Source organism: Microtus oregoni, unplaced genomic scaffold (assembly GCF_018167655.1).
Source record: "Microtus oregoni isolate MIOR12 unplaced genomic scaffold, Mior012 000011F_ref0000422, whole genome shotgun sequence".
NCBI lineage: Eukaryota > Metazoa > Chordata > Mammalia > Rodentia > Cricetidae > Microtus > Microtus oregoni.
This window is the reverse complement of record NW_024543070.1, coordinates 50586271-50601060: the sequence shown is the minus strand read 5'-3', so window position 1 is coordinate 50601060 and position 14790 is coordinate 50586271. Positions and strand designations below refer to the sequence as shown.

The window sequence follows — 14790 nt, the reverse complement described above, 5'->3', positions numbered from 1 at the left end:
TGGTCCCGTCATCACAAGCCAAGCGTGGCGTCCACCACAGAGAAGCCCCCAGCAAATCTTTGCTTAGGGGCTTAAATCTTATTAATCTGGGTGCTTTTATAAATAATTATTTTTGAACTTTATTTTTTATATGTATGGATGTCTTGCCTGCATGTATGTGCACCATGTGTGTGCCTGGTCTACTGGAAGCCAGAGGAGGGCGTCAGATCTCCTGGAACTGGAGTTACAGACGGTTGTGAACTGCCATTTGGGTGCTGGGAATAGAACCCAGGTCCTCTGTAAGAGCAGGAAAGTGCCCCTAACCTCTGAACCATTGCTTCAGACCTGAGAGTATTTTTCTAAAATTAATTAATTAATTTGTGGTTTTTTGAGACAGGGTTTCTCTGTGTTGCTTTGGAGCCAATCCTGGAACTAGCTCTTGTAGACCAGGCTGGCCTCGAACTCACAGAGATCCACCTGCCTCTGCCTCCCAAATGCTGGGATTAAAGGCGTGCACCACCACCGCCTGGCCTGAGAGTCTTTTTAAAAAATTAAAAAAATCAAAACAATTAAAAGTGTGTTTGTGTCTGTGTGTAGCTCAGAGGACAACTTGTGGCGACAGCTCTCTCCTGCCACCAGTGGGTCCTGGGCACCAAACTTAGGTCAGCAGGCTTGGCTGGAAAGAACCGTTACCTGCTGAGCCAGCTTCAGGGCCCACCTGGGAGCTTCTTGGACAAGAACAGCACTCAACAGTGCCTCTGTTGGATGATGATGTCACTTTCCTAGGCCCTAGCACCTTTCTCCTGCTGCTTTATAGCTACACTTGGGATGCCATGGTCCAGACAGGTGTAAGGAGGGAAAAGATGCACCTCTACTTTGTTAACACACAGCTACCAATTCATTTTCTGTTCTCAGCTTCTCCCTCCCTCCTCCTCTTCCAATGTGTAGGCCAGGCTGCTGTCAAACCTCAAACCCGGCTGCCTGTCCTCCCGATGCTGAGATTCCAGGTGAGTGCCACACGCCCTGCAGGGATCCTCACTTTAACATGCAAATTTCAAGAATATTTTCCATGATCATAAGCATCCAGTAAAATACTAGAAACAAGACTTTTAGTTTCTTTTTCTGTAGTAGCACGAATTCTAGTTAGTCTTAATAAGTAAAACCTGGAGTCAGATATTAGTGGGTTACAGCTGAAGATCAGAGAAGCAGAGCGGCCAGCACTAGAGAGACCCTTCCTCTACCAATGCTCAGACCGAAGAGGCGGTCCTGTCCTCAGACTGCCCCGAGTGCTGTAGTCAGTGACGCCCTCAGACTACTCCCAGTTTTTCTTTTCCAGATTGTTATATCTTGTCATTCAGGCAAAAAGCGGGTCAAGACTAAATTTTAGGCTATTTTGAGGTTTTATATTTTCTTTCTTTTTTTTTGGTTTTTCGAGACAGGGTTTCTCTGTGGCTTTGGAGCCTGTCCTGGAACTAGCTCTTGTAGACCAGGCTAGCCTCGAACTCAGAGATCTGCCTGCCTCTGCCTCCCGAGTGCTGGGATTAAAGGCGTGCGCCACCATCGCCCGGCTGGTTTTATATTTTCTAAGTCCATTTGGGATATAAGACTGCTAACAATTGTGAAATCAGTCTTTTTTTTTAAAAATAAAGATTTATTTTGTATATAGTTTTGCCTGCACATATGCGTGCATGCCAGAAGAGACCACCAGATCTCGTTGCTGGGAATTGAACTCAGGACCTCTGGAAGAGTAACCAGTGCTCTTAACTGCTGAGTCATCTCTCCAGCCCTGTGAAATAAGTCTTAAATGAACTGTTTAGTATGTATATCCTTTTGCCAAATTCTCCTTAAAATTGATGAAAATAAAATATGCACTTTTTCAGACAGCGTCTTACTATGTAGCCCAGACTGGCTTCTAATTCCTAGCGATTTGTCTACTTCTGCCTCTAGAGTTCTGGCACCAAGCCTGGCAAACTGATAATATTAATGTGTTAATTTAGAAAAAAATAACGGACCTGGGTTTGTCCGTAATCCTCAGCTCTTGGAAGGTGGAGGTAGGTGTTCAAAGCCAGCCTCGACAATGTTGTACCGAGAAGCGAAACTGTCTCAAGAAAGGAATACAATAAAGTCACTTAGTTTAAGGAAGAAAAAAAAAAAAAGAAAAGAAAAAGGTGACCAGCCCATGGTGGCACATTCCTTTAATCCCAGCACTGAGGAGGCAGAGGCAGGCGGATCTGAGTTCGAGGCCAGCTTGGTCTGCAGGGTGAGCTCCAGGACAGCCGAGTCTACACAGAGAAACCCTGCCTAAAAAACCCAAACCAAACCAAACAAAAAGGATACACGCTGAACTAAAATCCGCAGCAACATTTTAATCAAAACTTACCACAGTGTTAAAACCCTGGCCCCACACACCATTTTAAAGAGTAAATTTTATTGTCAATTACATCCCAAGGGGAAAAAATGGCAAAAGAATAATAAAAATTAATATACACACATATGGCATATAAAAGAACACGTCTCAATGCACGGGAGGCAATTTGTCTCAGCCGGTCCCTCGGTCTCGGGTCGCTCCGGGGTGCTGCACCTGTGCGTGCGGCAAAGTCGCTGCAGAAGCCAAGGCCACCGAGCGCGGAGGGGTGGCCCACGGACCGCGAGGCGCTCCCGCCAGCGTCCCCTCGCCCGGCGGAGGGAGCTCAGGCTGCAGCCAGCACCCGCGGGCGCGGCGGCCACCCCGCTCCGGGGGCCTTCGGGGCTTGGGCCGCGTCAGGCAGCGCGCCGGGCAGCCCGGGGCCATGGCGGTGGCGGTGCGAGCGCGCGGCGCCCTGAGGGGGTTGGCGGCGCTGGGCGGCCGGGGTGCGAGCCGGGCGGCCATGGTGAGTGCGGCCGGTGCGGGAGAACGGGCCTGCGGCCGGGAGGGGGCGGCTGCGCGCGCACCCCCGCGGCTCCCGCGCGTCACCTCGACGGAGCGCCGTGCGCACGCTCGCTCGCGCCCCGGCCCTGGGCAGGCAGAGGCTGGAGGACGCGCGTGAGTTCGAGGCCAGCCACGGCTGCGGGGTGGCACCTGCCGCAAAACAAAACACCCCGAGCAACTTCCGTGGTAGTTTATGAGCTTGCTCACAGGAAACAATCTCGTGTAGAAAAAAAAAAACATTCTAAATATGAAGATTAGTGGCAAAGCCGATGGGCCGTGGCCGTTCCTTGCGCTGCGGGCGGTACCGGGCGGGGCGTGCTGGGAGCTCGGAGGAGCGAGCGCAGCGAGATCCTCTGGGAGGGGTTGGAAGGGTAAGCTGGAGGGAGAGAGGATTGAGGGGAAGATTTAACACCAGCGCCATCTAGTGGAGAATGTAGTATGAAGCTCACCATTTCGTTTCAGGAGCTTATGAGAGCCCGGTTGAAATTTTTTTTATGAATAAGTCATAGACATAATTTATATTCCTGTAAAATTTCTATAATTAATTACCTAAAACAAATAATTTTTCTTATATTGCACAGTAGAATTGTTGAAGTCAGAAAATTACTGCTGATAACGTCCATTGTTTTTGACTAATGACTTAGAAATTTTTTTCTGCTGTAATTCAGGACTAGTTATTGCATTTGGCTAGTTAACATAATTTTTTTAAGTTAATAATTTATTTAAAATAATTTTTATACAAGTGTGTATGTGTGTGTTCAGGTACACTAAACATATTCTCCTATGTGCCCTTCCCCACTTGTTCCCTTTCTTTGTTTTGTTTTATTTTGTTTTTATTGAGCTATATGTTTTTCTCTGCTCCCCTCCTGCCCCCTCCCCTTTTGCCCTCTCCCATGATCCCCACACTTCCTATTTACTCAGGAGACCTTGTCTTTTTCTACTGCCTGTGTAGATTAGATCATTTTGTTTGTTTTTGATGAGTTAGGTCTTATGAAGCTAAGGCTGACCTTGAACTCTGGATACAGGCGTGTTGTGGAATATGTAAAGATGCTTTTGTTTATGCTGCATTTGCTTAGTTATGTAAAGATGTGTGGCTGTTTCTCCTTATCTGCCTAAGGCACCTGATTGGTCTAACAAATTGAATGGCCAATAGCTAGGCAGTAGAGGGATATGCGGGGCTGGCGGGCAGAGAGAATAAATAGAAGAGAAGAGAGGAGAACAAGGGAGTCAGCCAGCTTCCAGCCAGACATGGAGGAGGCAGGAAAGTAGAACATACAGAATGAGAAAGAAAGGTAAAAAGCCCCGAGGCGAAACGTAGATGAAGAGAAATGGGCCAATATAAGTTATAAGAGCTGGTGGGACAAGCACAAGATAAGACTGAGCATTCACAGCTAATAAGTCTCTGTGTCGTGATTTGGGAGCTGATTGGTGGCCCAAAAGAAAGGCTGTTACACATTTCCGCTTCTATCCCCGTCTCCCCCCCCCCCCCCCCAGTGCTGAGCACACAGGCACGTGCCACCACCCTGGCTGTGAAATTCTTTAACACAGAATTCTACACGTTTTGACTGTTGTCACCTAGGTGTGTCTCAAGGCATACTCCTACCCAAAGAGCTGCTCGTTTTAGGAAATCATGGTGTCTGGGACAGAGTGAGCCAGAGTCTGTTGGGCACCATCACATTCAAGGTCTCTGTTTTCCCCCCTCCTTTCAACCCTGCCTCTCCCTCACCACTCTGGCTTTCTTTGAGTTTTGCAATGGGGACATAGATCAGGCTGGTCTTAAACACAGATTCACCTGCCTCTGCCTCCTCAGTGCTGAAATTAAGGTGTACAAGGAAAGATCTCTTTAAGTCTTTCAAAACCAAAATAAACAAAGAAGATCTTGGTATTTTGATACTGTAATATCCCTGCTATAGATAGACCCAAGATCCCTAGAACCCAGACTGGCCAAGTGTAGCAGACAGCAGTACAAAGTTACAAAGGTAACCGTTTATCCTCCGCAGGTCCTGTGCTGCATCAGGTTTCCCTCCATACTTAGGAAAAACATTCCCTGGTTACTGTGGGACTGTGCTGGGGGCTGGGAAGATTACCTCGCAGTTTAGATCACTTGCTGCTCTTGCAGAGGACCTGGGTTCTACTCCAGTGCCTCATAGGATGACTCACAACCATCTGTAACTTCAGTACCGGAGATCTGATGTCCTCTTTTGGCGTCAGTTAGTAACATGTATGCACATAGTGCATGTACACACACACACACACACACACACGTATGTATACACCCATACACAGGAAAAACACATAAAATAAAAGTAAATAAATCACAGCTTTAATCCCAGAACTGGGGAGGCAGAGGCAGGTAGATCTCTGTGAGTTTGAGGCCAGCCTTTTCTACAAAGTGAGTTCCAGGACAGCTAGGGCTATTACACAGAGAAAGCCTGTCAACCCTGTCTCAAGAAAAAAAAGTAAATAAATCTTTAAAAAAATAAACCATATTAGCCCCCCCTCCAAAGGGTTCTGCTGAGGGTATGTCTTTTGGGGGCCATTAGTGTTATGTAGTTGAATTAGCCCCATTTCACAGTCCTGACTTGTGGAGTAGTAATTCAAGATATGTTTATGTGCAAAGATGTGTTGGATTCTTTTATGTTACATTTGTTTATGAGGCTGTGTTACTTTGCCTGCCAAAATATATCTGATTGGTCTAATAAAGAACTGAATGGCCAATAGCTTGATAGGAGATGGATAGGTGGGGCTGCCAGGAAGAGAGAATAAATACAAGGAGAAAAAGAAGAAAAGGGGTGGATTGAGAAAAGGAGGAGAGGAAGATGCCAGGGGCCAGCCACACAGCCAGCCACAGAATAAGAAGGAAAGAAAAGATATACAGAAATAGGAAAATGTAAAAGCCCAGAGGCAAAACGTATATGGGATAATTTAAGTTAAGAAAAAGTAGCTGGAAATAAGCCAAGTTAAGGCTGGCCATTCATAAGTAGGAAAAAGTCTCAGTGTGATTATTTGAGAACTGGGTGGTGGGTCCCAAATAGTAAAGTCACTCAAAGAACAAAGAATAAAAAAAAAAACCCAAACAAACAAAAACCCCAAAACAACACTGACTGCAATCTCTGTTGCTGGGTGGACATCTTTATGAGCCAGCCTGAATGCTTTTGGTCTCCATGGGTTGTGGAGAGCCCAGCACCAGAGAAAAACAGCACCTCTACAGCTGCTGGATGACAATGGCCTCGTCCATAGTGTATTTCATAGTCTTCCTTGCCGACAAGTTCCTGTGAAAAGCAAACAGAGGTGTTTGACAGTTTGGCTTGTTTCCTGTAGTTCCTTTGTGAATGGAGGTTTCTCTGCCCTGCAGCTGCTTTTAAATAACCACTCAGAGGTGTAATACTAATTATAAACAGTTTGACTTATAGCTCAGGCTTATTACTAACTAGCTCTTACATTTAAGTTAACCCATTTCTATTCATCTATGCATTACCACGTGGCCATGGCTTTTACCAGTTTGCTGGCTTCTTGCTTTTTGGCCACTGGCTCGCATCTCTCCCCTGACTCCACCCTTCTCTCTGTCTCTCTGTTTGGCTTTCCTGACTAATTGTATTCTGCCTGGCTATGGGCCAATTTAGCATTTATTATCAACTAATGAGAGCATCATATTCACAATGTACAGGAAGATTATCCTACAGCAGACCTTTGTGTGAAAAATTTCAGAACTCAGTGAATTTGGCAGTATATATCTGTAATTCTAGCACTGAGGGGCTGAGGCAGGACAGTTGACATGAGCTCACAGTCAGTCTGGGCTAGTGAGAACTTATATCACTCAGAGAGAGACAGAGAGAAAGAGAGAGATGTTGGGCAATATTGTTCTCAGGTGTGTGACTTTTGTTTGCCTGCATTTGTTTAACTCTGAGACTGTGTTACTGTGCCTGTCTAAAACACCTGATGGTCCCGATAAAGAGATGAACAGCCAATAGAGAGGCAGGAGCAAGGACAGACGGGGCTGTCAGACAGAATAAATAAAAGGAGGACAAGGAGAGGAGGACACCGGGGGCCAAGCCACCCAGTTACACAGTCAGGTCATGAAGAAAGAATTAAAGAAAGGTATACAGAAATAGAGAAAGATAAAAGCCCAGAGGCAAAAAGTAATCGGAATAACACAAGTTAAGAAAAGCTGTCTAGAAACAAGCCAAGCTAAGGCTGGACATTCATAACTAAGATTAAACCTCCATATGTGATTTATTGGGAGATGGGTGGCGGGCCCCCCTAAAAGCCAAAAGAGTAAAACAACACCCGACAGAGAAACATTTCAGAGCTATTTTTCCCCCAGTCCTGGAACTCGCTCTGTAGACCAGGCTGGCCTCAGACTTAGAGATCCACCTGCCTTTCTCACAAGTGCTTGGAATAAATGCGTGCCTGGCTATTCTTTATTTTGATTTTGTGTGCCTCATTGTTTTGCCATGGGAAGTTTCGGGTCCTCAAAAACAAAACTGGAGTTATAGTTGTGAGCTGCTGTGGTTGCTGGGAGTTGAACCTGGGTCCTCTGGAAGAGCAGTTAGTGTTCTTAACCACTGAGCCATCTCTCCAGCACCCCTTCCCCAGCTATTAATTCTTAGCATTAAATACTTATTTTGAATTACTTAGTTTCCCCCCTCCCCCTTTCTTTTTGAGAAAGAGTTTCTCTGAGTAATCCTGGCTGTCCTGGAACTCACTCTGTAGACCAGGCTGACCTCGAAGATCTGCCTACCTTTGCCTCCTGCTCTCTCTCTCTCTCTCTCTCTCTCTCTCTGTCTCTCTCTCTCTCTCTCTCTCTCGCTCTTGCTTCCGCTCTCTCTCTCTTCCCCTGAGACAAGGTTTCTCTATGTATCTCTCGCTGTCCTGGAACTCACTCTCTAGACTGGATTGGCCTTAAACTCACAGAGATCCACCTACCTCTGCCCCCCAAGTGCTGGGATTAAAGGTGTACGCCACCTCTGCCCAGCACTTATGCTTTCCTAACTGTCTGGATGTCTGTGATAAAAAGTTTGAGGATTCTGGAAGTAGGAATGAGGTGCAGCTTCATGTACAGAGTCTGGAGCTTGCAGCTCCACCCCTCCCCCAGTGCCTTTGACATTAGCTCAGTGTTTTAGGGGAGAGTCTTGCTGAGAAGGTCTCACCAGAGCCTACAGTCACCCCGCTAGAAGGTGAGGCATGAGGTGGCTGTAGGTGCTTAAGCTGGAATGAGAAGCTGTGTTCATAGTGTTTGATGTTTTAGCTAGCAAAGGAAGGCACAGGGTGAATGGCACAAGGGCTGAGTTGTGACTGTCCCTGGGGAGCAGGAATGAGGTGGACAGTGCAGGCAGGAGCTCCAGATGTTCCCAGTGGTCCCATGACACATGGAGTGTGTTTCACTGGTGCTCTTGTTTTAAAGGCAAGGACTTTTTGCCTGTGGTAGGGGGCTGTGAATCCCCAGAGGGGGTTGTACAAAATTTCATGGGAATGCACACTTGGTCTCTGCTCTGTAGTGGGGTTTTCATTCTATACAAAAGGGAATAGACAGCCAGGGGGTGGTGGCACATGCCTTTAGTCCCAGCACTCGGTAGGCAGAGGCAGGCGGATCTCTGTGAGTTCGAGGTCAGCCTGGTCTATAAGAGCTAGTTCCAGGACAGGTTCCAAAGCTACAGAAAAAGCCCTGTCTTGAAAAACAAACAAACAAACAAACAAACAAAAAACCAAAACCAACCAAAAAAAACAAAAAACCCAAGTAGTTTAACCCACTTGAGTGAGCTGCAGAGGCAGGAGATGCTGAAGTCTATCCAAAGAGCGGCAGAACAGGGTTAAAGCCCTGAGTTGCCGGCCTGATCCTTTCAGCAGCCTCTCTGGAGAGTTGGTTCTGCCTCAGTTGCACATTCTGGACTTCTGATGTGTTTGTCTAAGAAGGCCGGTGGCAGTAGTAGTCTGAGGCAGGCACTCAGGAGCAGGCACAGATCCCCAGCCATCCTTTTGGACAGCCCACACAGAGTTTGCCTGTCTTTTTTAGTAAACGAATGAGAGATGGCTAGAATTTGCTACCTTTGAGACTTTTTTTCTATATTGCTTCATAAGAAGTATAAGTTTTTGGAAAGAGTTTAAATAAATGCCGACCCTTTCAGACAGGAATTGTGTTTTCTTCCTAGTCTTCAAATGTGCAGTGGCTGACAGCAGAGGAGAGGAGCGAACTTATTCCTGGCCTGAAGGCAGCAGGATGGTCAGAATTAAGCGACAGAGACGCCATCTACAAAGAGTTCACCTTCAAAAATTTTAATCAGGTAATTCCTGATGTGCCCGGCTCGGTTTTTGTCAGTTGCCCTGTTATGTTTCTGTGACTACTGCTTGTCTGGTGCCGTGTGCGCTTGGACCACACCCTCTCTTCCTTATGAATTCATTGACGAGATTGTCCTGCTGACTCGGGCCGTCCGAGCTCTGGGGGAGGGGTTGGCTTTCTGTTGCTTAGAAATCAGCTCTGCATGGTGGTGTAGACCTGGAATCCTAGCATTGGAGAAACTGAGACAGGATTGTGAGTTCAGGGTTAGCCTGGACTACATGGTGAGTTCCAGCCTGACTCCAGTTAATGACCTTGCCCCCGAGAATGAGAATGATTGAATATCAGATTCTGAGGCCACTGTAGCTTTGATTTGGGGTTGGGTAAGATCGTCTTTTTCTGAGTAATTCTAAATGAGGACATGAGTGTTTTTCTGTGTACTAGAAGGGGTATGCAGGAGGCCAGGTGAGAGGCACAGTCTGCTTGCTTTCTCTACTTTTTCAGGGCACTTAAAAAAATCAACAGCTCATAGTTGTGTTTTGTCTCTAAACCCTCTCCTATGCTGCACCTCTTCCCCTTCCCGGCCAGCTCCTAGCCTGCTATCCAGCCCTTGGACATTTTCTCAAAATCTGACCTCCCCCGGGGAGACTCAGCCTTACCAGGTAACTGTTCCATTTGGGCCGCACCCTGTTCAGAGAGTCATCTCCCATGACTTAGCTTTCATGACTCCTCCACTGCGTTCGTGTACGGTCAATGCTTTTGACTAGCTCGTGTTTGCTCAGTTACTTCAGTAATCCTTTGGACAGATTTCTTGTTTTTATTTATGTTAGGCGTTGGCATCTAGCAGTCAGAGCCCATGTTTGCTTTGCTCTCCATGCTTCTGAGTACAAACAGGCATCGATTACAGGGCAGACATTGATTACAGTGTTTGCCGGTTTCTGCAAGGGTGTGCAAGCACCAGATTCCCACTGAAGGAACCCTTGGCATGTCTTCCTGGTAAATGCCATTGGCTTTGCGGAGTTGCCTGCCCTGTTCTCTTCGTCTGTCATCTGGCTGCCAGCCATTTGCCGTAAGTCCCCAGTTCCTGAGAAAACCTGGACCAAGCTGACTGCTTGCTCCTACCGCCTTGCGTGCTCCACAGCGCTTGTCAGGTCTCGGTGTTCTGTGGCAGGGCACCTCACTGGTACGGTAAGCTGTACATAGCTCCAGGTAGCCTTTCCCAAGCTTATTAAAATCCTTACATGGGTACATCTTGACTTCTTTAAGCCTGGGCTAATTTATTGGGCTTGAACCTGTGACTTGAGGTGCTCGTGTAGTGCTGCCTCAGGGTCTGCCCTGAGCTGGGCGGGAGGGAAGCTGTGCAGGGCATGTGGGATTAACCGTGCCATTACACTCCGTGATGTTTCACTGCCTGGGCCTTTCCCTCAAGTTTTTAGGTAGGGGAGCCAGCATCAACTCCCTAGCAGGCCCTGTGACTTCTGCCTGGGCAGTGGCCTGGGCTGGCAGTGGTGCCATGACCAGCTATCACTGCCCACACACAATCAGAACACACCTGTAATCACGCTGGACCCCCATTTCTCATTGCAGAGAGGGAGGGGACACACTGTGTGCAGGTCTCTGGAAGACAGCGTTGAAGACCTGGTGGTGGAATTCAGCTTGCAGTGGCAGACGTGGAGTGTTCTGGGGAGTCAACCATGAGCAAAACTGCCAGAATAAGGGCAGGTCTGTGATTCAGCACTTTATGGATCTCGCCTCTAGGGAGATTAGACAAAGGAAGAGGCAGGGCTAAGGGAGAAAGAAGCATTAGCTAGTAAGCAGTGGTGCTCAGTGTGTGGTGCAGAGCCCTCAGGCCTGTCTGTGCGGATAGCATCATAGAGCCTTCTGCGTGTCCTGATTCGTGTCCCCCGCAGAGTGGCTTCGTTGCTGTTATGTACAGCTGGTGTGGACACTGAGGCAGGAGAACCGCAGTGTGAGGTCAGCTCGGACCATGAAGAAGGTCTCTGATTCCAGGAATCAACCAAAATGTGGGCTGTCGAGATGGCTCCGCAGGTAAAGGCACTTGATGCTAACCCTGATGACCTGAGTTCAGTCCCCAGGATTCAGCGTGGTGGAAGAAGAGAACTGACTCCCTGAAGTTGGTCCCTGGCCTGTATACTTGCACCATAGCACATGTACACACACACGTGCGCACACACTCAAACACACACACATGCTCATATACACACACTAAAAAATAAATATAACAACAGCAACAACAATAACAACAAAACTTTAAAAAAAGAATACACTAAGGCAAGAAAGAAGAGAACATGGAGGAAGGCCTAGTCAGTCCCAGGCCAGCTCCCAGATGCAGCTGCTTTCCCTCTGCATCTCGTCTGAGAACAAAACGGCACTGTAGTGCTGACAGAGCCTCACCCAGTTTTGACTGGCCCGGACTGAGAAAACCTGGACCAAGCTGACTGCTTGCTCCTGCCGCCTCGCCTGCTCCACAGCGCGTGTCAGGGTCTGTATAGCCCAGTCCTGGAAGTCATAGAGATCTGCCTGCCTCTGTCTCTTCCGTGCTGGGATCAGGGTGTGAACCACCATACCTGGCAGGCCATTTTGAACTGTAGCAACAGTATGACATTATAATAAGAGGGTATGACTGTAGATGCTCCCCTCGGAACGACTCTCCTTATTGCCATTATGGTCTTTCTCATTGTTTTCTGTGAAGTATCTTTAAATCAGTTTGAGTTTAAAAAAAACACTAATTTTAATTATGCGTGTATGTATATCTGTGTAGAGTATGTGCGGGTGAGTGGGGCAGCCAGAGGAGGCCTGAGACAGCCATTAGGTTCCCTGGTGGTTGTGATCACACAATGTGGGTGCTGGGAACTGAACTCAGGTCCTCTGGAAGAGCAGCGAGTGCTGCTAAGCACCAAGCCACTCTCCAGGCTTTGATTTTTACCGTATGAGTAACTCGTTAATTCTCTGTGTACTTTAAGCACCGTCTCTGTGGCTGGCGTGGCTCTAGGCTCCGGGCCACCCAGTACTGTGGAGAACTAGACGGTGAGCAGAGGAGTAGGTGACGTGGTCTGAGCTCATCGAAGGAGGGCTCCCTGAGAAACCAGGCCAGTACTGAATGAAGGGCAAAGGGCAAGGCATTGCCTTTCTTTCTGTGCTGGGGTTTGAACCTAGGAGCCTGAACATGGTGGGTGTGTGCTCTGCCACTGAACTCCGTCACCAGCCCAGGAGGGGAAGGCAGTCTTTAAGTTCACAATCTCTCTGGGGAGAGAACGTGTGGAGGCTGGTGGACATGTGAGGATGTATGGAAAGAACATTCCAGAAGAGGACAGATTTCCTCATACAAAAGAATCTCAAATGATGGGATAGGAACCGGGAGGGTAGTGTTCTAGAGTGGACAGAGAGGAAGAAAGGGCTCTAGGGCCTTGTGGGCATGGTGAGGCATTTGGACTTTATTCTGCAAAGGACAGATGGTAGAGGATTTCAAGTAGAGAAACTTGGCTTTTGTTTTAAAACAAACAAACACCACCACCAGGAAAATTTGCTCCAATTCCTCTGCTGAGGATCGATAGAAAGAGGGCAAAAGTGGAAGCAGGGAAGCTGTTTGGACTCTTGGATTAGTCCAAGCCAGAGCCCAGAGAGTGGAGGTGGCACTGGGAATGGAGGGAAATGGGCGGGATGGTTCCCATCAGTGTGAGGATGGAATAATTAGGCCTCTGTGAAGAACTGGGCTGTAACTCAATAGTACAACTGCTTGCCTGGCATGCCCAAGGTCCTGGGGTCTATCCCAGTACCAGAGAGAGAGGGGGAGAGAGGGAGAGGGAGAGAGAGACAGAGAGAGACAGAGACACAGAGAGACACAGAAAGCAGAGAGAGAGAGAGACACAGAGAGACTTGCAGATGATTTTGATGTGGGGTGAGGGGGTATTAAGGATGACCTAAGGTTTTGGTAAACTCTAAGATGGCGGAGGATGTCATTGGTAGCTCGTGCAGAGTTGCAAAGGGGAGGGTATGGGAGAGAGGAGGGGACTAAGCCCGCTGTGTGCACATCAGGGATGAGACACTTAGTCATTCAGTTGGAGAAATCAGGTAAGAGTTATGAGGTCAGAATGCAGACCGAGATGAGAATTACCAGTGGAGGGGGGCAGTGGTGAAAGCAGATCCATGCTAGCAAGAGGGATGGGATTGGAGTGGCCATGCAGGCACAGGGCCAGTTTGTCATGGCGTTAGGAAAGGACATTCATCCTAAGCAGACACAACTCTCTTCTGATTGTGTCTGTTCTTTCGGTGAGTCCTGTGGCTGCAGGCAAGGGCATTGGAGGTCTAGAGATAACAGAAGGAAGAGTCATTTAGTGTCTAAGGTAATGAACTAACGAGGGAGAGGTGGCTGATACTGGGATATTTGGAGTCATTAAAGATTATGGTGCAGCTTTCAAAGTGAAGATTTGTTTTATCCAGCTGTATACAACTGCACAGACTTGGAGTAGATTGATACTGGATTGGGCTTAAATTAAAAAAAAAACCAGCTGAATTTTGAGCAAACACGTGCTGTGGAGTAATAGAAGGGCAAGAGAAATGAAAGTGGGTACAAGGGAAGGATTAAACTGTTGGCCCTTGGTGTTGGGGTGGGCATACATATGCTATAAGATGTATGTGTGTATGGGGGGTGGGCATGCATATGCTATGGGACATATATATGTATGGAAGCTGGGCATGCATATGCTATGGGACACATGTTTGGAGGGTGGTCATGCATATGCTATGGGACATATGTGTGTATGGGGGGTGGGCATGCATATGCTATGGGACACATGTTTGGAGGGTGGTCATGCATATGCTATGGGACATATGTGTGTATGGGGGTGGGCATGCATATGCTATGGGACATATGTGTGTATGGGGGGTGGTCATGCATATGCTATGGGACATATGTGTGTATGGGGGGTGGGCATGCATATGCTATGGGACATGCGTGAAGGTCAGAGGATGACTCATGGGGTCAGTTCTTTTGTTCACTGAGACTGAATTCAGGTCATCAGGCTTGGTGGCAGGTGCCTTTACCAGCTCAGCCATCTCTTTCCCCCATTGTCTAAAGTTAGAATCACCCTGGAAATGCTTCTTTGTGGGTTTCGATGAGTGATGAAAATTTTAATTGAGGAGGGTAGACCTGACCTGGATGTGAGCAGCACCACCCCAAGGTCTGTGGTTCTGAACTAAAAAAAGGAAAAGTAAGCTGGGCACCAGCCTTCATCTCCCTGCTTCCCGATGCTGATGCAGACCTTCCTGCTGCCAGGCCTTCCCTCCCAAGGTGGGCTGTATCCCCTGGAAATACAAGCTGAAACGGGCCCTTGCCTCTCGTCAGGTATTGGCCATACTGGAGGAAGTGCATCACTTTGAGGTGTTTGCTTAAGCTTTGCTCAGTATCATTCGACTTTCTGTTGCTTGTAAGATGTAGCTGTCTCAGTTCCAGCACCGTGTGTGCCTGTACCGTCATGCTCCTGTCATGATGATAATGAACTGAGCCAGCCCCAATTAAATGTTTTCCTTTATAAGAGTTGCCGTGGTTGCTCTTGGATTGGGAGGATCAACATAGTAAAAATGGCAATTCTACCAAAAGCAATCTATA

The 14790-nt window shown here is 47.7% G+C and overlaps 1 protein-coding gene across 1 annotated transcript in view; it reads left to right on the top strand.

The window, feature by feature from the left end:
• The first annotated feature begins 2549 nt into the window (after positions 1-2549).
• Pcbd2 (pterin-4 alpha-carbinolamine dehydratase 2) overlaps positions 2550-14790 on the top strand; it is a 59809-nt gene continuing 47568 nt past the window's right edge. Inside the window, exons 1-2 of the mRNA XM_041660311.1 lie at positions 2550-2849; positions 9037-9168. Of these exons, the coding sequence (XP_041516245.1) occupies positions 2769-2849; positions 9037-9168 (213 nt within the window). The 5' untranslated portion in view covers positions 2550-2768. The remainder of the gene's footprint in view (positions 2850-9036; positions 9169-14790) is intronic.